The sequence below is a fragment of the Ambystoma mexicanum genome, chromosome 6q, assembly GCF_040938575.1.
Source record: "Ambystoma mexicanum isolate Mex_15411 chromosome 6q, UKY_AmexF1_1, whole genome shotgun sequence".
In the NCBI taxonomy this organism is placed as follows: domain Eukaryota; kingdom Metazoa; phylum Chordata; class Amphibia; order Caudata; family Ambystomatidae; genus Ambystoma; species Ambystoma mexicanum.
In genome coordinates, this window is record NC_090937.1 from 769,520,433 (window position 1) to 769,541,163 (window position 20,731).

General features: G+C 47.4%; 1 protein-coding gene across 1 annotated transcript; it reads right to left on the minus strand.

Moving 5' to 3' along the window:
• Nucleotides 1–6,866: 6,866 nt before the first annotated feature.
• On the minus strand, nucleotides 6,867–18,062 carry SFRP2 (secreted frizzled related protein 2). The gene is made up of 3 exons (XM_069631303.1): nucleotides 17,172–18,062; nucleotides 15,792–15,872; nucleotides 6,867–7,925 (listed from the first exon to the last, which is right to left on the minus strand). The coding sequence occupies exons 1-3, from the start codon at nucleotides 17,671–17,673 to the stop codon at nucleotides 7,621–7,623; spliced, it is 888 nt and encodes a 295-aa protein (XP_069487404.1). The 5' UTR covers nucleotides 17,674–18,062; the 3' UTR covers nucleotides 6,867–7,620.
• Nucleotides 18,063–20,731: the final 2,669 nt, after the last annotated feature.

Consider the following 20,731-nt stretch of genomic DNA (forward strand, 5'->3'; position numbering starts at 1 on the left):
TTTTTGCTCCCTCTCCCATTCCCATTCAGCCCTATGGGGGATGAAATGGGGATGGTCCGGGCCCGGGTTCCTGGAGGGAGGAATTACCGGGTCCTGCGAACTCGGAATGGCCTGGTAATTCCCCATTCCGGGAACCCGGACCCGATTTTGGCAGCAGCCATGCCGCCAGTAGCGGCATGGCTACCGCCAAAATCGTAATGAGGCCCTAGGTGTGTCTTTGTAGCCCATGGTGAACTTGAATGAGAGAAACATTGTATTTCAGTGTGAATCATAAATGGCGCAAACATGAAACTTGATGAAAAGATGCCAAATGATAGTATGCATATATGGAACCATTTGTAGAATTGTAGGTGTTTTGTTTCTCCTAAAAACAGCGAAATTGTGCCTAAGGGTGAAACAGCATCGCACAGAATTGGCGTTTGAATTGGCAAATTCCTTGTAAAATATGGGATCTGCCTACCTGATTTTTGTGATGGTGATTATTGTAGATATAAACTTGTATTCCATAACTCCTTTTTGTGAAATATTAGGCTTGTGGGACAAAAGGAGTCATAAAATGTATACGCGTAAGGGGAGGTCACTTCCTTCAATCCAATCAGCTCGGAGGGAGTTAGCGACATTCATAGCCTGGCCTATCTTACTCAAGATGTATGTCCAGATCACTTCTGCCCACATTGTAAAGATTCTCTGATGTCATCCTGGCTATATAAGAGGTAGACAAAGAGCCACAAGGAGATTCAACATTAAAATTCACCCTGCAAGATTCCAAGACTCCAGAACCAGGTCCAGAGGTAGCTGACCCAGATCCAGGCAGGACCCCCTATCCAGAACTAGATTAATTCCAACAATTCAGGGAGAAAGGAGGAAAGGCTGCTGATCCCTCAGGGGAGAATCCAGCAACCAGACCCTTTGCCCAGCTGATGCCCTGCTGTCCACAGTGACCCGACCCCTGTTGTCCAGCTGTTCCCATAAAGGAGAGCGCAGCCACTGCCTAGTGACCAGATCCTTGCCTCACTGTCCAGAGACCCAGTTGGCTGTCCAAATTACCAAACACAAGTGCATTTTGTAAGTATCACACTTCCCTGTACCCAAAAACTGCATACCCTGCTCTGTGCGTTCTGTCCAAATCCTATAAAAATCCCATAAGAACCCTAGTAACTTTCCAAATTGTCAGCATCCTCTGTTTTTCCTGTCCTTAGAAGAATCTGTGCTAGTATATGTGTTGGCGTAATTCTTTCCAAATCATTTCAGCTATTTGTGTAAACCCTTAGTACCATTTTTTAGATAAATTAATTAATTCCCCTATAAAGAGAAAAGCGGCGCGAGCTGTTTAAAATATCAAATTAACCCCCTTGCGTGCAGTGTCTTTCTTTAATAGTCTAGACATTCAAATATAGTCTCAGTAGAACCTATCAATGTACTACCAAAACCGATTTTGCCCGTGTAATTGCTTTCCTTAAAAAATCTGATTTTCATTTCCTATAAAGAAACACATGCTGTCATCCCATAAAGAGTCATCCTTTCACTTCATTATCCTATCTGCTATGTGCCTTTGTTCCCCATCAGAAGAACCAATTTCCGATTTTGACTATTTAGCTTATTTCTGTAGCTGTTTGCTTGCCTAAAGTCAGTGTAAAGTAAGAAATTGCAATTCTGCCACATGTGATTTTTGCTGCATTATTTGCCTTCCCAAAATCAATGTTCTCACCTGTGTTCATGTTGCTTTAGTTTTTGGCCTCCCATTCTGGGGTGGTAGGTCGAATCTAAAAAAATATTTTTTCTTCTTATTTCTGACTCCTTGCCACTGCTTTCCATCCACACAGAATCTAGTTAGTAGGTGTTGGAGGGAGTGTTACAGGGGAAGTGTATAACAGGAGGGCAATAAGTGGGGGGAAGTGATCTTGCTTTCATCTGCATTTAAAATGGATGCATCTGAGATCAGAAAGTGAAATTAATTGTATTATGACATTTTGCTGTATATTATCACCCCACTGGTGATTGCTGCCCTAAATTTTGGTTCTTTGGTTTTGCATTTGAATTTTAATAATAAATAAATATTTCATTATAACACACCAGCCTGGTTCATGGTCCATTGCAACACAGGGTGTTTGTTAAGATGGGTTGGGGGGGTGGGTCGAGACAGGTTGGGTGCCTTCTCAAAGTAGAATCCGAAATCGATAAGAATAAAAGCATTTTTATTGTGCGCCACATTCCTTGCCAGTGGAAAGAGTCCTAAGATGCACAAATGACATCCAAGACGGCTTTGCAATTTGCTCTTGATTTCCTTTTCAAACATCACAAAGTTGTGCCCTTCATGGAACCCCACCCTGGCATGCTTTACTTCTGCTGAGTACCAAGATGTGAGGCAATACATTTCCTGAACAGCTGATGTACTGGGAAATCACTTGAAAGGCAAAGAATTTGGTTTTCCAATTAAACATGGCTTGTGTTTTCTTTTTCTATACACCATCACGCACAAACTGCAGTAAATGAAAGAAATAACGCAGTGTTTCTTTTTCTCATGTCAATTTCAAAGAAATGCTTGGCAGTATATCTCTCTATGTCCAGAAACTGACCAGATCAGTAACAGCCCACCAGAAGGATAATTAAAGAGAAACTATGTTCTGCAAAAAGACCATTTTTAATTTGGCATAAAAGAAAAATGAACCCATGTGTAAAACAGTGCTTTTGCAACTCAGGAGAATGCCCTTTGAAAGTTAAATGCAATTACAGCCTGTGCTCACACAGAAATCAGATACATTTTGTGGGGATGGGGGGGTTTTGCTCTGAAATGTACATTACATTTATTCCCAAAGAGACTTGATTTCTGTTGAAAGAAAGAAAATAAAACTTTGAAAACAGCAGAACAGGTTTGGCAAGGCACTTACTTCAAAGGTGCCCTGCCTTCCATGGGAAAAGAATTACCTCCACAAATGAACCAGCCCCATGGGCATATGAAAGGGTCAAAGTATGGGAGTTGGGCTCCTAGTCAGACTAGCCGGCATCCTTACAGAAAGGAACACAGGACCGAAGGGGAACTAGCATTTTCAGCAAGAGGTGTGATTTCCTTTGACACCCATCCCCAGCCCAACTGCCTGGCTTCAAAGGGTGTCATGGAAACCATTTGTTCAGACTGACCCTGGGGAAGACAGTTGCTGTGGGGGGTTGTAGCACCACCCACATCTGTGACAAATCTACCCCATTGACAATAAAGGACATTTATACTTTAAGAAATGTTTCCCCGCAATCTGAATAAGCAGCAATGTGGTATTATGACAGTTTTCATGTGATTTTTAAACAAGCACAATGAGAGAGGCAGCATGTTCCTAGCACCTGGGGAACTGGAATGGTAGGAAAAATTATTTTTGGGGTGAATTATACATGGCAAAATTATGAAACTAAGTGGACAGATGCAAAACGATATTGGGAATATGTGTAGCCACTGACATATTTTTAAATATTATGTGTCTCCTAAAAGTGTAAAAATTGTGCCAAAAAGCAATGCTACCTCGCCCAGAGATGGCGATTGGACTGTCTGATTCCCTTTAAAATATGGAATCTGCATATCTGTTTCTTATGATGATGACTGGGATAGATTTGAAGTTTTGCTTCATAACTTGTTTAAAGTAACTTTTGTGAGACAAACAAAGTCACAAATGCACACACATAAAATGATGTAATTTCCCCTGAGCCAATCAACCCGGAGGGAGGAGGGAACACCAGAAGCCAGGCCTATCGCAGCAGAGGGGTAATTCCAGAGTACTCCCCCCAGGTTGTAAAATTCTTTGATGTCACTCTGGCTATATAAGCAGGAGACAGGGAGACACAAGAGATTAAAAGATGCAGAAACTCAAAAACCAGATCCAGAGGCAGTGGATCCCATCCAGTCAGGACCAACCAGATCCAGGCAGAACCACCCCTCCAGATCCATCCATACCCAATAATCCAGGGAGAAAAGAGGAAAGGTAGCTGACCCAACCCGCTGTCCACAGTGACCAGACCTTGCCCAGCTGATCCCCTCTAGGAGAGGCCAGCTGTCCCAGGGACCAGATCTCTTGACCCTGCTGTCCCAGTGACCAGATCCCTTGGCCTGCTGTCCAGAGACCTTGCAGGCTGTCCACAGTCCCAAACCCAAGCTTACATTGTAAGTATCACCTCACCCAGTGCAAAAAAACTGCATCTCTCCCTCTTTTCATTTTGCATCCTACAGAAAATCCCATTGAAACTCCCATATTGCATACCACTCTCTTTTGAATACTGCATCTCCTAATCAAATCCTATTGCAAGTCCCAGATTGCTAGTGTCATCTATTCACCTTTCCTTAGAAGAATCTTTGTTAGTCCATATCTGGTAGCGTATTCCTTTTCGAATTATTTCAGTTATCTGTGTAAATCCTTAGTACCATTTTGAAATAAATTAATTAATTCCCCTATAAAGAGAGCCACAGTGAGCTGGTTGCAATTTCGAACTCAACCACCTCATGTCAAGTGCCTTTGTTTAATAAATATAGTATTTAAAATATAGCCTCAGTAGAACCGGTCATTCTGCAACCAAAACTGAATTTACATGTGCATTTTGCTTTTCTCTCAATTCCGATTTGCACTTTTCCCATAAAAACCCCAAACATAGTCCCATTAAGAAGATTCCCTTTCCCTCAGAATCCTGTCTGTTATGTGCCTTTGTTTCTCATCCAAAAACCAATTTCCGATTTTGACAGCTAAGCCTCCTTTCTTAGCTGCTTGTCATTTTAAAGTCTGTGTAAAATAAAAAATTGCAATTCTGCCACGTGTTTTGTTCTGCATTGTGTTCCTCCCAAAATCTCTTACCTGTGTCACGTTGCTTTGGTGTCCTGTTCAGTAGTCTGTAGACTTCCTTGTTATTTAAGTGCAGCCACACAAATTTCTGTCATAGCTATCCTACCGCAATTGTGAACTGAGATACAAGTAACAAGTAAAATCTGAGTATGCCATTTTGCTCATTTTGAAGGTTTTCTTTTCCTTCTTTGGCCTCCCATTCTGGGCTGGTGGGTTGAATTTAAAAATCGATGTTTCGCTCTTTATACTGACTCCTTGCCACTACTTTCCATCCTCAAAGAATTTGGTTAGTAGGTGTTTGGGGGAAGTGTTGCAGGAGGCGTGCATAACCTGTGTGCCATCTGTCATTTTAAAGAAAAGTAATTTAGCTTCTGCTTTCTATTAAAGGTTCATGTAGATGATGGTAGGAATTTGAATTGTGTTGTAGGATTTTTGCATCGAATAGCCACAGTAGTGGTGACTGCTGTGTTAAATTTTGATTTGCTTAATTTTCTTTGAATTATAAAAATGTATAAATATTTCATTGTTGCACATCGGCCTGGTTCATAGTCCATTGAGACACTGGGTATTTGTTAAGGTGGGTGTGAGACGGGTTGGGTGCCTTCTCAAAGTAGAACCCGAGAATCAATAAAGATAAAAAGCGTTTTTAGTTTGCATCACTTTCATTGTCAGTGGAAAAAGTCCCTGGCTGGAGTGTGTCGTGTTCTAAATCTGCTACAGATACATGGCGTGTATAGAGAGACGGTCTTACCCGGCAGGGTCCTCAGGACACAGACGGTGGGGGTGGAGAGGTTCCCCTCAGCCAGCATAGAATAATCCTGCAGTGTTGCAGAGAAACGGGTCACCTGTAAGATAACTCCTGGCTTTATGCAATAAGGCTTGCTGCGGCATAGTGACTTCCACCTTGAAAACTGGTCTTGCCTCTTGATTCCAAGGAACCTCCTGCAGATCTAAGTGGGTGGGGGGTAGGGTGTATGAATGTGGTATGGGTGCCAGCGTCCGGGGAGACACAGCTGTGGGATGTCCCCGCTATGGCGGGCAGAAGTGCTGACCAACGGGTGGCAAATGGCAGCCGTCACCCTTAGGGGGGGCTCCCACCCAGCCACCCAAGAAAACAATAGGTGGCGGAGCGGCACAAGGGTGCACATCTCAAAGGGGTGACGAGGGGGCGGAGCTTGAGCTGGACCAAGAGGTGTGGGCTATATAAAGCCTCCAACTCCCCAGGTGCACCAACTCCCCAGGTGAACCCTCTTGGTCCTGCTCCCCCCACAGAAAAAATTCCCCAACCTGTGAGGGCTTACCCATGAATCATTTATAATCTCTATCACTCAGATCTGACCCCTCCCTATACTTCTTCCGCAAAAAAACGGAAAAGCTGGCTCTTCACACAAGACCCCTAGCTTCACTCCATCAATCTGTGTCATCTCTGTCATTATTATATTGGACTATGCCTATTCAGCCATATCATGCACTGTGACTATTTCATCTATTACCTGTAACCAGCACCCAGATATCTCCTCTACAAATTGAAATAAATCAAAATAAATAAATCTTGGTGCCCATTAACCATACTCCCCCCTTGTCCTTCCATCCCCCTACCCCCCACCCCCGAACCGGCACCAAAAGCTGCACCTGCCACTGGTCGGTTGCAGCACAACATAACTAGCTTAAACAGAAGGTTGGGTAAGTTTCAGGGGGAACCATGTCCTGTTAAGTGTTCAGCGTGTGACAAGTGTCCCCTTTTATCATTGTACTCACTGATCATGACGTTACCGGGCCTCTGGTTGAACAGACATACAGAGAAGTAGTAAAGCTGGGGCTACACATAGAAAGTGGTAGGTAAAGTGTGACACAGGGAGGTAAAGGGAGGTAGAAACAGAGATTATTCCAGAGAAATAATAAACCATACATCTGGAGAGTGATGCAGATAAAATGCTAGAGGACAAAGAAAACAAATTACAAAAATGCAAAATCCAGTGAATCCTTCAATCACAAATTCGAAAACAGCCCCCACAAAAAAACTTCAACTAGAGAATAAATGAGCACGCGAGAAACTGTTATCTATAGTTTATATACAAGAATATAATGTTTATCTGCGATATTTACAATATTGGTTAAAGCAATATTTTACAACTCCTTCAGGTAAACCACTGGGTATATTACAGTAAGGGTAAACACGGTGCAGTTACATCTGCAAAATGTAAGCAAAACTGAAATCAAGCGAATGGATGCTTCCGGGTCTGTTAACGTTGTGCCATGTGTGTATCAATTACACAGTGCGTGGTTATTGTAGAAATACATCAAGCGTAAAAAAGTTTCAGTCTCTTGTCTTGCATGCCAAGACACACAAAGTTACTTCGGCACTTCATAGACGGGGTGCAACACAGGGACCTAACTCACAAGGCCAGAAATTAAAAAAAAGGGCGGGGTGAGATAACAGGCAGCTATATCTCAAGAAGACTTGCTCGAAGACTAGCCCGTAACATGTTGAAACAATTATCTCGCTGTTTACTGCGGCCGTCTCAGAACAGCTGTGGCCTAAATGAGACCAATACCAAGCAAAGTGGGGGTCACATCTGCAGGCATCCTGTGGCTGCCTTAGCCGAGGCTTGAAGGCCTCACGCTGTTTCTGCCATTAAAAAATTCCGACTGCGGGGCCATTATTTACAAGACCACCTCCTCCCGGCACAGCCACTCGAAATAACACAAAACACGCACTCGCGCCATTCTTTCCTCGTGGTGTTTACGGGGAACGGACGGGTGCTGAGAAGGTGCAAAAAGGCGGGCTCCGGCGCTGCACGACTGACTAGCACTGCAGCTTCCGGATGCTGCGCGAGATCCGCTTGAACTCCCTCTGGCCCTTCTGCCAGCGCTTGACCGAGGTGATGACCAGCTCCCCGCCCAGCTTCTGGCCCATGACCAGGTAGGGCGCGTTGATGTCGTTCATCTCGTCGCACGTGCACTGCAGGCCATCCTTGAGCCAGAGCACCGTCTTCTTCAGCTCGCGCTCAGTCACGCCGTTCAGCTTGTAGATGGTCTTGCTCTTGTTCTCCGGGATGATCTTGGTGTCACCGTTGATGTAGGCGATCTCCTTCACCTTTATCTTCAGGGCTGTTGAGGGAAACAGAGGGGGTGGGGCACAGGTAAGGGACGAAATTAAGAGAGAGCCCATAAATGCACACGCACATACACTCCGGGGCATCGCTAATGAAACGCTCATGTGGTGGCCAGCAGGTGTCCTTTGTGCAGGTATTAAAGGGGCACTTGCGTTGCATTGTTTGGAATGAACAGGGGTTCTTTTTTTTAATGATAATTGTGCATTGTCCCCAACTTGCATTGGAATTTCACAGATCGGTTTTTAGGCAATGGGGTTTCCACACATGCACACACATTTCTATTTCAAAGCCATGGCAATGATTTTTCCCAAGGAACAGTTTAGAGTTGCTGAATTTAATAATTTTTTAAAGCTGTTTTTCTCTGTTCTTTGTAACCCAGAAACTTAAATTTGCTTTTCTTATGAGGTACAGAAGCCACTTTTTTGCATATGTGAGCTCACTTGTGCTGCTTATCTAGGCTACAAGTCCAGGAAACACGCTGGTGGACGGCGTGTGTTTTCGAAGAATACAAAAAAAAATCTTAAATGCACTTGCTTAGACAAAACGATGTGACCGGGATTCGATTGGAACAGAGACCGGAAGGTTTTGAGACAGGAATTGACCTGCTCTACCACAAGAAGCCCAGATTATGAGTCTGTAAAATCTCTCAAAATCTTTCATGGTGGCATTTTGCTATACAGGACATGTTTTGATGCAGATGCTTAGGTTTGAAAGAGGAACCGACTTTATACTTAGCCAGCAACGTTACACAAAAATCTGCGCTCTTGGTTTATTGAAGGTGAATACGTATTTGTCCTCTGGTCTGTCTTCAAATGTTAAAGGAACATTGAATGAAGTTTGGATTTTTCACTTTACAATATGTTGACTTCCTGAGATGTCACTTTTCTATTGCCAATATTAGAGCCCCCCCCAGGATTTATTTAGGACTTGAAGACAGTACTTATCAATTAAATTGCTGGACTGCAATGTTAGGTTCTTTGGGGGAGGTAATGTGTGCCTTTTTCTGAAAATAGAAGCGCCTTTCGAATCCCTCCCATACCCTTTTGAAATGTCGTTTTGGCGAGGAGAACTGTGGTGTTCTATCCCCCAGCCCATGAATGCAAGATGATGACATGGAACTGTGGCCAGACATTCAACCAAATGGATGTTTCCAGCTGAGGGGTCCTTAGTGTGCACCACACAGTGACAGTGGAGAGAGCTATCCATGATACTTTGGGAATCCTGGTGTGAGCATATGGGTTAGAGGCACCATAGCACCATATGAGTTAGAGGCAACCCTTCTGATTTCCTGTCTGATACTGTCCTGGTCACATGGCTACCCTTTGATTTTGGGCCCAGGTACCTACCCGCCCAGTTGCACACCTGCACTGCCTCCCGGCAACCCTTGCACTTGGGTCTGTAACCCTACAGTCCTCCTACCTGCACTTTTGAACACCTGCTGTCTGCACTTACCCTTGCACCTGCCACCTGCTGGTCGCACTTCTTGTTTTGATCCCATGTACAGCACTGCCCCCCCCCCCTCCCCTGGCACTTTTCCCCTCCCTGCACTTGCGCAATCTCAATGTCACTTGGCCTAGTAAGATCGTTGTCTCTGTCCTCCCTCTGTTCCCCCTTCATTGCCTTGTCGCTCCTTGAAACACTTGTGTGTAGGAGCATTACAAATGCCATATCATATCATCATATCATATCATAGGAGCGTACCCACTCATTCATCATGGCTATTTGCTGCACCCGGCCATCTGAAACGTATACCACATTCCTCAATATGATTGCCACAACAGTTTATTGAGAAAGGAGGCAAGGCAGAGGGTAGACAACAGGTCCTCTGTGATCGCCACTTTCTTCAGTAGAACAGCTCAGCCACTCCCACCATGTTCAGAAGCGACAGGCAGGCTGACTAAACTCGCCTGTCACTCATAACAATGGTGGGAGATTGACTAGCACATGTGTGGAGGCGATTTACTAATCTGCCCCCATGGCAAATGCTAATACCATGTGTAGGGTGGGGTCGGCTGCAGGTAAGGAGGGAACTTGACAGAGACTTTTTTAACAACACACCAGCCTATGAAAAGGCAAAGCAAGAGGGTGGGGTCAAGGCAGAGCGAGAGGGGGAAATTCTGAGTGTCCCATATAGCCAACATTCATGCAGGCTGAAATACAGATGGCCTGTACATAGAGGAACAGCAATGGGTGGGAGGGAACCACGGCCAAAGTGAACAAGTTAGATTACATTTTACTTTGACTGCTACTCACTTCCCAGAATGACTCTGCAGCTTTCCCTGGCCCTCTATCCCTTCTCACCCTTAGCCCTGGGACACCCAGCCCTGGCTATATCCATAAAGGACCTATAAGGCCACTTATCAGTCTACTCCTAGTTTCTCGCATTGCTCCTCGTGTATCCAGTAGAACAGTGACCCAAGCAAGCCCCACCCACGTAGTTCTTGATCCCATGGCAAAGAGTATCACTTTGGAACATACTGATTTAGTGTTCCCTGCCAGGACTAGAGTACTTCACGTTGGCCAGTGAATAGGGATAGACATGTTTCTAAGTGCACCATTGGCAATACATTGGGCATGGGTGTAGTCCCGCCGCCTGTAGCTGGCAGCAACCGACTGCTGAGCCTCTTCCCCATGCCCCAACCCCACAATCAGCATGACTTGAATGTTGGTACTTGTTGGTGTCTGCAGCCCTAGATTAGCTAGTAGGAGTAATCAGCTGCAGGTACAAAGCACCACTCCCACCAAGACATCTCAGTGGTATATAGTCACTGCTGCAGATGTGTTTTTACACGACAAGTCATATACCTAATTTCTGGTAACAAAGTTCAGTGGATTTGGTGCTGGTTGCACAGATGTTTGTATATTGTGCAGGCCACAGATTCCAGTCTTAGTAGTAAGAGAGATCACTGTGTAACTTGGGAGATCATTGTGTAAGCTGCATGGGACACCACATTTTCCAATTAGTATTATAGCCGCAAAGGTAGTGTGCTAACTGCGGTGATCTGTATGCAACCTGGATGTTCTATTTTGTAATTGCAATAAAAAGCTCAGTGTGTTTAGCAGTCCCTGTGTAGATCTCTTTGTAAACCACAATGCATGGGTCCCATTCCAAGTGAGAAATTAGAGAGATGTGTATAAAATGCAAGTTCCACATCAATCACTGTCAGCAAGCACATGTATGTGTGTTTACGGTGCAGGATGCAGGTTTGAATCACAGCTTTTACTTTTTCCATTGGACCACTTCGATGCAAGATCCTAGAAAGCATCAGGGTACCTCCCATGTCTTCCCCTAAGAATTGCCTTTACAACTTTAGAGTTCTTAGACGGTTCTTTTGTACTGTTTGCAATGTAACATGCACTATTTGAAACCGTTTCTATAATTAAATTCTCTTGGAGAACCCTTCTTACCCCCGAAGTCCTCACAGGACTGTATAACTTGCTGCGGTATGGAGCTCACATTTATGCCTACACTCATCTGGCTGAAAGCTTGGGGGAGGGTTGCCTTTACCAATATATATTGTACCTGGTCTATATAGCAGGTGTCTACCAACTCATACCCCAGTTTTCATGTTCTCTCCTCTGTGGTTGACTTCTACCTATCTTCCAAAAGGACTTTCTAAGGTGGATCTGTGGCTCTCTGAACCGTCATGATTTAAGGTTGACTACACAAAAGAACCTGGGTTTGTGTGACTTGTAACCAGGGCACCTGGCTTGCTGATGGTACCGGTTCTATGTAAAGGCAAGACTAGATGTTAAGTATGGGTGTCATCAGCAGGATGGAACCACTGGTTGCTCCTCAAGCAACATCCAAGACTGCCGTTCATTATGAGACAAGTTTGCAAAAGATACAGCAGTGCCCCAACTGAGGTGGTAAACATACAGATTGCTGTGGTCCTGATTGCACACACAATGGGAGGCATACAAAATGTACCTGAGAGGTCACTGCCTGAATTAGGTTGCAGTAAAAAGGGAGCACCAGAGACCAGACATCTACCAAGTTGGTGGCAAATTGACTGTCACAGAAGTAAACAAGCATTGACAATGGCAACAGTTTGGGCTTTTGTGTAGGGCTGAGAAAGATGCTTGCCAGGCACTGTCATAGTGGTATTAACTGACCATTAATGGGTAGCAGCTGCAAAACGGTGCAAGCACCTGGCATATAATAGCAGTGCCTGGCAAATGCCTAATATGTATACACAAGCCAAAACCTTTGGCTTTGCCAATGCTTGTCTTTAACAGGGCCACACTGAAGGACACTGCTAGTGCTTATAAATCGAGTGGCTGAAGGAAGACCTTGTTAAGACATTTTTATTGCAGCAGTAAAACATGTACAGCTCCAATTAAACCATTAACTATCCTAAAATGGCTTTGAAACAACATGGCCAGGCACTTTGAGTGCAAAGGGTGTTGTTAAGGCTTGATAAACTTACTCAAAGAGATCCCAGTGGAATATATGTTGGGCAGGGAGGAGCCGGAAGTGGCTGTTAATGGCCATAGGGATTAACATGGTCATGGGCAGTCAATGGGTGGGTAAATACCTAAATAACACCTGCAAGCTTGGTGTCCCTCCTCATATGCCATACCCGCCAGCTGCACTCCATTGCAACAGTATCAGCTTAAAGGTGGCAATTTGCCAAAACTAAGAAATAAGCATGAGGAGTCAAATGACCAGCTCCTACACAAGACTAGTATTTCCCCATTTGTTGAAAAAAAGGGGGGAAAAACAGGTAGCACGGTCTGTGCTACTATATGTCCATATGTACTGTAACAGAGCACATAATTTTGGGTAACTGATTTTTTCAAGATTAGCAAAGTAACTGCACGGCAGAGAAGGGAGCTCGTGCTGGGAGGTTGTTTTCACAGTCACTGACCTGCCTCTGGAAGAATATACATCTGAACCACCTTTGACCCACAGGGGGCGCTCTTCTGCTACATCAAACCTGTCTAGAGTATTTTTGGAATTCAAATGGGTATGCCCTCAGCCCTGCAGGTAATACATGAAAAATACTCCTATAAGACATGGTAAACCAGCGCAGCTCTTTCATCCACATACCAGAAACGCGTCCAGTCGTTCTTGTTCCTTCTGGAGGTTGGCGCCCCTGTTCTCCCTCCCACACGAGAGTAAATAATCCAAACAGTAGCCTGGCCCGTTATTGGTAAAATAGCTCCACTTGTGCTGTTGCTTCAACTGTCCATATTCTCCTCACTACTCCACATGCTCTCTTTGAAACCCGCTCCTTGTAAATTTGTAATGACTGCAAGTTTTCAACCGGCCGCTACCACACTTTCATGGACCGTGCCCCGCCTTTCTACCCTCCCAGAATATAACGAGTGTGGCAGATGTGCGTATCATCACTTTCTGAACCGAATAATAAATAATGAAATCCCTTGTACTGCGCTCTCGAATGACGTGTCGAGGTGATATTCATTAAAGAGGAAACCAGTGAGCGCCCGACAAACATACAGCTAAGTAAAAAGTTTCTTAGCGATTGACTGGACAGTGCCCTCCTGTCAATCACCGTAGGCAATGTGACAGCTGCTCGTGAAGCTCCCACTTGTCCACTCTCATAAACAGACACTTAGCTCCACATCAACTGCAAGGCTTAACCCCATGTGCAGAAGTAATTAGACCGTGCCAAAGAGCACGGCAATCTGCTAAATGCCCGCTAATCTGTGGCCTTTCTCCGTTCTCTGCCGCCTCTTCACACTTGGTCTGAACAGTGTCTGCCTAATTAGCACTCCCGGCCACCCCTGGACACACGGCGCCCGAGGGGCGCATTCAAATGAGAAGGGGACCGACTGCCACTCAACTGGCGCGGATCTGCATCGAGCAACAAGCAATACTTGCCCGTGTACGCGAGACACTGTTGGCAGAGGTTTATTTTTAGTTATCACCTGTTCATAAACGGCATAGATGTCCTATGCAAGACCCCGCCCTTCTGAAGACGCCAGAGCGTTCCATTGGATGGTATGTGTTTTCTCTGCAAAGTGGGGAAATGGCGCCTTTCCCATAAAAGGAGAACACGCCGCCCCCTGAGGTTCCTGCCAGGCCACGGCTATGTGCGTATGCGTGTGGCTCGTCACAGTTACTTGCGGATTTTCAGCCACCCACGATGATGGATTGGGCGATGGCTCTTAAATGCACGCATAGAGCGCCGTGCTAGGAACACAAGGCTAGGAAGTGATGGTGGCGTATCTCTGGCAATGCGGAATAATTGTGAACGCTGCGCATCCTCAGAAGCCAGAAAATCTAGTTCAGTGTGCTCCGAGGAGGCGCTAACATCAATGGCAAAACCACACTGGCTGAGAGACCGACCCTTTCAATGGAAGCTAAATAGAGAGACATTACCGGACAGACGAGGGAGGTTGGTTGTTGGAAAGGGCCTTTGAAGATGACAGTCCTCTGTCACACAAGTACACGTTGCTGAGTAGCCCTAAAACCGACTAGCAGGTCGAGAGGGGCACGGGGGAAGAGGCAGCATGCGGGCGTCGCCCTCACAGGTCATTTTGGAGCACTCTTGGGCTTTGCAGCCCAGATGGTGCCCCTGCAAGAGCCATCATGAGTGCCGGGAATGGTGGCAAGTGTCCTGGCCACTCTCCCACTCGCTTGCAAATCCGTTTTTCACAATCTCTTCCTTTTCACTAATAGGCCTTTATCTTAAGTCTCAGCTCCCGTTTGTTTGATGTGTAAATCATGTGCACGTCATGCATAACAACAGGATGCATGCGTGATGACTTCAATCAGGTGGCTCCAGCACATAGGCGTGAAAATAGTAATCCCCTAACGGGACAGTCTACAGGGAGCTCAAGCTGCCCGCGTCAGGCGTGAATTCATCAAGCACTCCTTCCTTTTGGGCTCACAGCATATGCATCCTGACATCTGCAGACCTGCATTCATAATGTGTTCATGAACAGGATTTAAGGAAGGTGATTCTAAACCCCCTTCAGCTTATCCTTGTGAGAAAGAAGACTGGGAATGACGCAGTGATACTGATATTAGTTGTGAGAAGTGGGCAGCAGTTGTGTGTGAATTTTGCTGACCGCCTAAGAAGTAACTTTGCATTAAGGTTGCTGTTGTGCCCAGAAGAAAACATCATTGTGCCAATGGAATTGGTCCATCCCATAGGGCAACCACACATATATCTCACCCAATGGTAAGATTTGGCACTTTTTTATTTTCTTGAGTAGTCGCTGGAGTTATGAGCTGTGGTTGTGTATATCTGATGGCAGGGCGAGTCCTGACAAGCGGGCCAGAAAACCCAAAGGGCATCCCTGAGTCTGGGTTTGTGAAGGGGTGCGCCTGGCGGGGGGGCAGAGACCTATTGGGTTTCCCCATCACTTTCCACTCTTGGTTTGTGATACGGTGGCGCATATTCTGGCAGGGCCTTGCCTGCCTTTAACCCTTAATGGCGATAACATGAGTCTCGTTTAGTTGGGCAATTGTAACATCTGATATTTTCAATGCTACGAAGTTACTCGGTGCCAGGAAGTGAAAACCCATGGCCAGGTACCCACCAGCCCCCAATCTTTAACCGCCTGTTGAGGAACCCAGATCCTGTTCACCTCCCACTCCCCAGTGTCGATATCGCTGAGTGCAACTATTACCCCTAATACTGGAATACATGGCTGCTTATCATCAACCCCCACATCCCCCGCCCACCCCTTCCCAAAAAATAAAGGCAACTTCGAAGGCTAAGATGGAAACAGTTACATTTCGGCATTAGTGGGCGTGTGTTCTAACTGATGTGCTCACCCAACGCGGGAAACGCTGTACCCCAGTTTATTTTTGTTTAAAGTGGTGTTCGCATCGCTGCCGCGGAGGGGGCGGGTGGGGGGCGTGCGAGAGGACGCTACCACTCACCGAAGTCGTTCTTGCACAGGCTCTCCACGATGTCGTTGTCGTCGTCGTTCCTGTTCTTGCAGGCGTCGCACACCTTCAGCGCTGGGGACAAAGAGAGAGAGAGAGAGAGACAAGGCAGCGTGAGGCTCAGCGGAGGGAGGGCTTCAGTGCACAGCGGGGCGAGGTATGAAGTGGCACGGCAGCCCAGACACGCACCCTTTCAGACCCACTGCTAACGTGCCACAATTAAGGAGACCATACCCATGCAGACATGCTTCCTGCGCGAAGTAGGGCGGCAGGCAGAGATAGAGGAAAGCAGAGCAGGGCAGAAAGTAAGAACTGAAACTCAACATGGCTTTGCCACCGTGTTAAAGTCAGTGGTCGTGAGGCATGCTACTAGAAGTGCCGCTTTCGCTGTGATGCACACAACGCAGAAAAGCGGTCTTTCCGTCCATGCGCAGAGTTCAGGGAGTGTGGCAGGCCGGGTAACGCGTTTTTCTTTTCCCCTCATTACAAGACGGGCGACAACTGTGCGCCCTGGCGTGGCCGAGCGGCGCTGAGGTGCTCGCGTGGGAATGCAGGGGCAGAGGTGCGGCTGGAGTGGAGGGACTGCCCTGACAAGGCACGAGGCCAGGCCTGGCTGCAGTACAATGAGCACGCGGGGTGGTGTAGGTCTTTCATCTTCAAGACCGTGGGCCTGATTTGCACGGCGTTTTCTGTAGGAGTAGCCCGCTGAAAACGCTTTTGTAAATCAGACCCTATGTCGCTACATGGGATTCCTGTATTTTCCAGAATTGGAAAGTGTGGCGTCTGTATAGGTACACAACAAGCACCATGCAGTATGAGGTGTCAAAGGGGGAAGGTCACTTAGGTACTACATTTCTTCCGCGCTTAACTGTGGCCCCACCCCCACACACCTTCTCTCCCTCTCCAAACCAAATGAAGCGCTTACATGCAGTTAGAGGAGTTGTCACAAATGTTATTTGTATCATGCGACTATGTTATGCTCAGTTCTTCCGAAAACGAATTGCAGCGGTCATACCATGTTGAAATGTGGTGAAACGGCTCAGTGCAGATTTTGACTTAAGAAAACATTGCCAGCAATTATTGCCCCGAGTCACTTTTTGTATATATATGAATTGCTATGAACTGAATAACAGAGTGGGCAGTAAAATGTGTTGCTGGGGCACCGCCCGCAGGCAGGTAAAGGTGGGTTAGGAGGTTGGTATTTCCGAATCAATGCGCTGTGATGATTCAGGGAGCGGCGCGAGATAGCAAGGAAGGCGGTCGCGCGCAGAAGCAGCCAGGTAGCCAAACTGCGTCACATGCGTTATGTGAGAGAGAAAGTCAGGAGGCGTCGAGCCTCTCGCGTGCAGGGCGCAAGGGGGGACACGCTCTTACCTTCCCTGGTGGGCGGCAGGTCCTGGTCGTCGGCGGCCGGGGGGATGCACAGGTCGTTGTCCTGCGGGAAGCGGCCGCACTCCAGCATTTCGGGCCACGGGAAGCCGAAGGCGGACATGACGGGCGCGCAGCTCTCCTTCACCTGCTCGCAGAGGGAGCGGCACGGCTGGATGGTCTCGTCCAGGTCGTCGATGCAGACGGGCGCGAAGAGCGAGCACAGGAACTTCTTGGTGTCCGGGTGGCACTGCTTCTGCACCAGCGGGATCCAGGAGGAGGCCTGCTGCAGCACCTCCTTCAGCGTCTCGTGCCCCAGCAGGTTGGGCAGCCGCATGTTCGGGTACTCGATGCCGTGGCACAGCAGCAGGCTGGCCGGGATGGGCTTGCAGTTACTGCGCTTGTAGGAGTATTCTGGCTGCCCGAAGGGGAAGAGCCCCGTGACGGGCTCCATGCAGTGCACGGCGGCGAAAAACAGGCTCAGGACCAGGCACCCGCGGGACATCATTCAGCGCAGAGTCGGCGAACTGAGGGTGGAAATGGGGCCGCTTACTCTACCGTGCCCTCCCTCGCTCCTCTGTGTGTGAAGTGCCCAAGGAGATCTTCCAACTCCTTGCAAAGGACTTTACCAAACCAACCTGCCCCTCCCCCGTATCCCCTCAGCCTAGCAGCCCCAGGGCATCCCCTGTGGAAGGTGTTGGAGAAACTCCTGCCGAGGGCACTAGATAGCTAAACCCCCTGCTGTTTCCCCCCGGGCGACCCTCTCCTCCTTCCTTTTCTCCAACCTGCAAGTCCCTCTCGCAGCACTGTAGCCCCGCTCTGCCCTGTCCCAAGCCCACTGAGTCTGCATGCAGTGTCCCGGGTGCGTGGCGAGAGGGGAAGATCTGACCGTGTTCTGGTCAAACAGAGACTTCTCTTGATTTTTTATGCAAATTGCGGCTGGTGGGCGGGGCCGCCTGACAATAGTCTGAGAAGGATTGGCCGCTACTTTTTTTCCGGCCGGCTTTCCTCTGGGAATACTCTTTTTTTTGGCAGGAAAGCCATGAAAGAGATGTTGCAGTGCCCGATAACAAAACGCCCGCGAACAAAGAGCTGCGCCAGGCTCCCAAGCCGCATTGCTTGTGGGCAGAGTGGCCGCGCACAGCCTCGCTACCTGCTTGTGTTGGCATTTATGTTTGAATGAGAGCGATTTCTTGTTATTGGTGCGCCTGACAGCTCCTAAAATATAACACAAACATTGTGAATGCACACCTAAAACCCATCTCTTTTTATGATTATTTGCCTGTTTTATCCAACATGCATGCCAATCTGAGGCGAGGCGACGGGAAAGCAAAGCTCCCCGTTTTTGTAATGCAGCACTGATGCCCGACATTGGCACGCGTTTAATGGATTGCATTACACCCCGGTTCGCCCCCGTGCCCACGCCCCACCTGTTCACTTTGGCAGAGCTCAGCTCTGCTGTGTTTCGAAGCGTGAATCTCTGCGGCTACTCTGACCCCTGCACTGGCAGTCTGAATCAGGGCATAGCCTGTGTGCTGTGCCGCCATGCCAGCCCCCGTTTCATTTCACCACATATTGATGCGCCGTGTGTGTTCGTTTCCCCGTGAGGCGAAATCGGTTTTTCTAATCTGCTGGAGAATTAACACATGGGTGGCCCCAGAGCAACAGGGTGTCTGTCTGGGCGCAGGCATGCCCGTCTGTCATTGGGCACTTGTCGGTATCAGCTCGCTCACCCTCTTTGGCAATTATATTTTTAACGTGGGCATGCCGACCAGAGTCAACTGTATAGGGATTCGCTGTCGATGTGGTAATGGCCTGGATGTTTGCGATCACTCCCCGGGAAGGAATTGGACCTGAACAAGACAGAGCTACGTTCCAGCAAAACATTGTTCTGCCGGTGCTCCGTTCACACCCGAGGACACACCCCCACCGCCCCCAATTTGAGGAAGCTCTCTGCCCCAGACTGCTGCGACTCTCCTGAACTTGGGTGCAGGCAGCCAGTGGCGATATGCAACGACAACTTGAAATACTGGACTTCACCTGCTGCCTCTGAGAGTCGCCCTTTGCCCTCCAGGGCATCCCAAACTCAAACAATGAAACCGTCAAAAGCTGAGTATATGTCTCATGCTTTGCACATATTTTACTGTCATGGTGACTATTCTGAATGATGAAATGAGCACCGTACCCTGTGTGCATTGCATGCTCAGAAGGAATGCACATGTGAATTATTGTCACAGACATGTCTCATAAATTGGTGGTCATGCTTATGTTCCCAAATTGCAATGTTCTATGTAAAGCAGCCAGTACCCTATATTCAGGGCACCTATATCCGCCCCCTCCCAATTGCTACTTCCCCCTCCACCTCTCTCATGTACGCGAATGTGGGCGGGGAGTGGAGGGAGTTCCCCTAGTCAATTTTGTCAATTTCCAGCAGTGCATACACTTCAATATCCATCTGCAGCCTACACGTTTAAGGACAGCGAAGACAAGGGGAGTCCACACTGTTAAAGCAATACCAACATAAACCAATAGACTCATAGGACTCAAATAACTATGTGTAAAATGCAGCCGGAATTACTTATTATTTGGATTTTCTTTCGAACGGTCCAAAAACCACGTGTCCGAAACTCGATCCTGTAAAAGCCCTTGCGATTAACTGTAATGTTCGCCAGTGGGTTCCACTTTTTCCAGAAAACGAGATGTGCCTAATGGTAGAATTGGTAATTGCAGTGGTTAGAAGCTGGAAGGCTTGTGTGGGGAGCACTGTGTATAATACACCAGTGTGCTATGATAAGAGGCGTCGACAAGCATGGCAGGGCGGCTATAGATACACCAATTACATAGAGAAATCGGAGAGGTGGGCAGAGACTCGGTCAGGGAAAGCCACCAGGGGGCAGTGAGTGAGGAAAGCAATCCCCGCAGAGACCTCTCCACGCGCAGGGGGTCTCATCCACCTTGCAGACACAGCTCCCTCTGGCAGAGGAGGGAGGCTAGCGAGAGGGACGCAGGTTGCAAAGTTTAAACTGATGAAAAACGTAAAGCAAAACTTTATGCAACGTTTTTGGTGCTTGGAGTGGAACGAATGGGTTTTTCCCCCAATCCTTCATTTTCTCCCGCATCGATATTCCAAATTGTGCACCGAACGTAGAACTATGATTTTACAACTTTTTGGCTTACTGCACAAAACACACAGACTCGCTTATAGTGGAAAAGGTCGCTTTAATGTGACAACCCAAAGCTTACAATTAACCGCTTTCATGGCTCCCATGGCCTTACAGACTAACAAAATGTTTTAAACAACAAATTAATAATTCAACACTTTCATTTCCCCAACAATTAAATAATTAAATAGTTCCATTTCCTCCCTAACTGTCCCTTGGTCCCTACCGTCACCTTACCACTTCTCAAGGCGTCCCGCTTTCTCCCGGGGCCATGCCCCTCCAGATTCAATACCTGTTCCTCCGGGGTAGCCTGTTTGTGCAAACAGCACCACCACCATCCTTTCCCGCGCTCTCCCCCCCTTGTGCTTACCTCCCCCCACATCAAAAGGGGCCATGCCCCCGGCA

Excerpts from the sequence above, each read along its gene's own strand:
- SFRP2 (XM_069631303.1), bottom strand. The coding sequence starts at position 17,673 with ATGATGTCCCGCGGGTGCCTGGTCCTGAGCCTGTTTTTCGCCGCCGTG. Across the intron at positions 15,873-17,171 it reads CCTGCCGCCCACCAGGGAAG|CGCTGAAGGTGTGCGACGCC; the intron begins GTAAGAGCGTGT and ends CTTTGTCCCCAG. Across the intron at positions 7,926-15,791 it reads CCTGTGCAAGAACGACTTCG|CCCTGAAGATAAAGGTGAAG; the intron begins GTGAGTGGTAGC and ends TTCCCTCAACAG.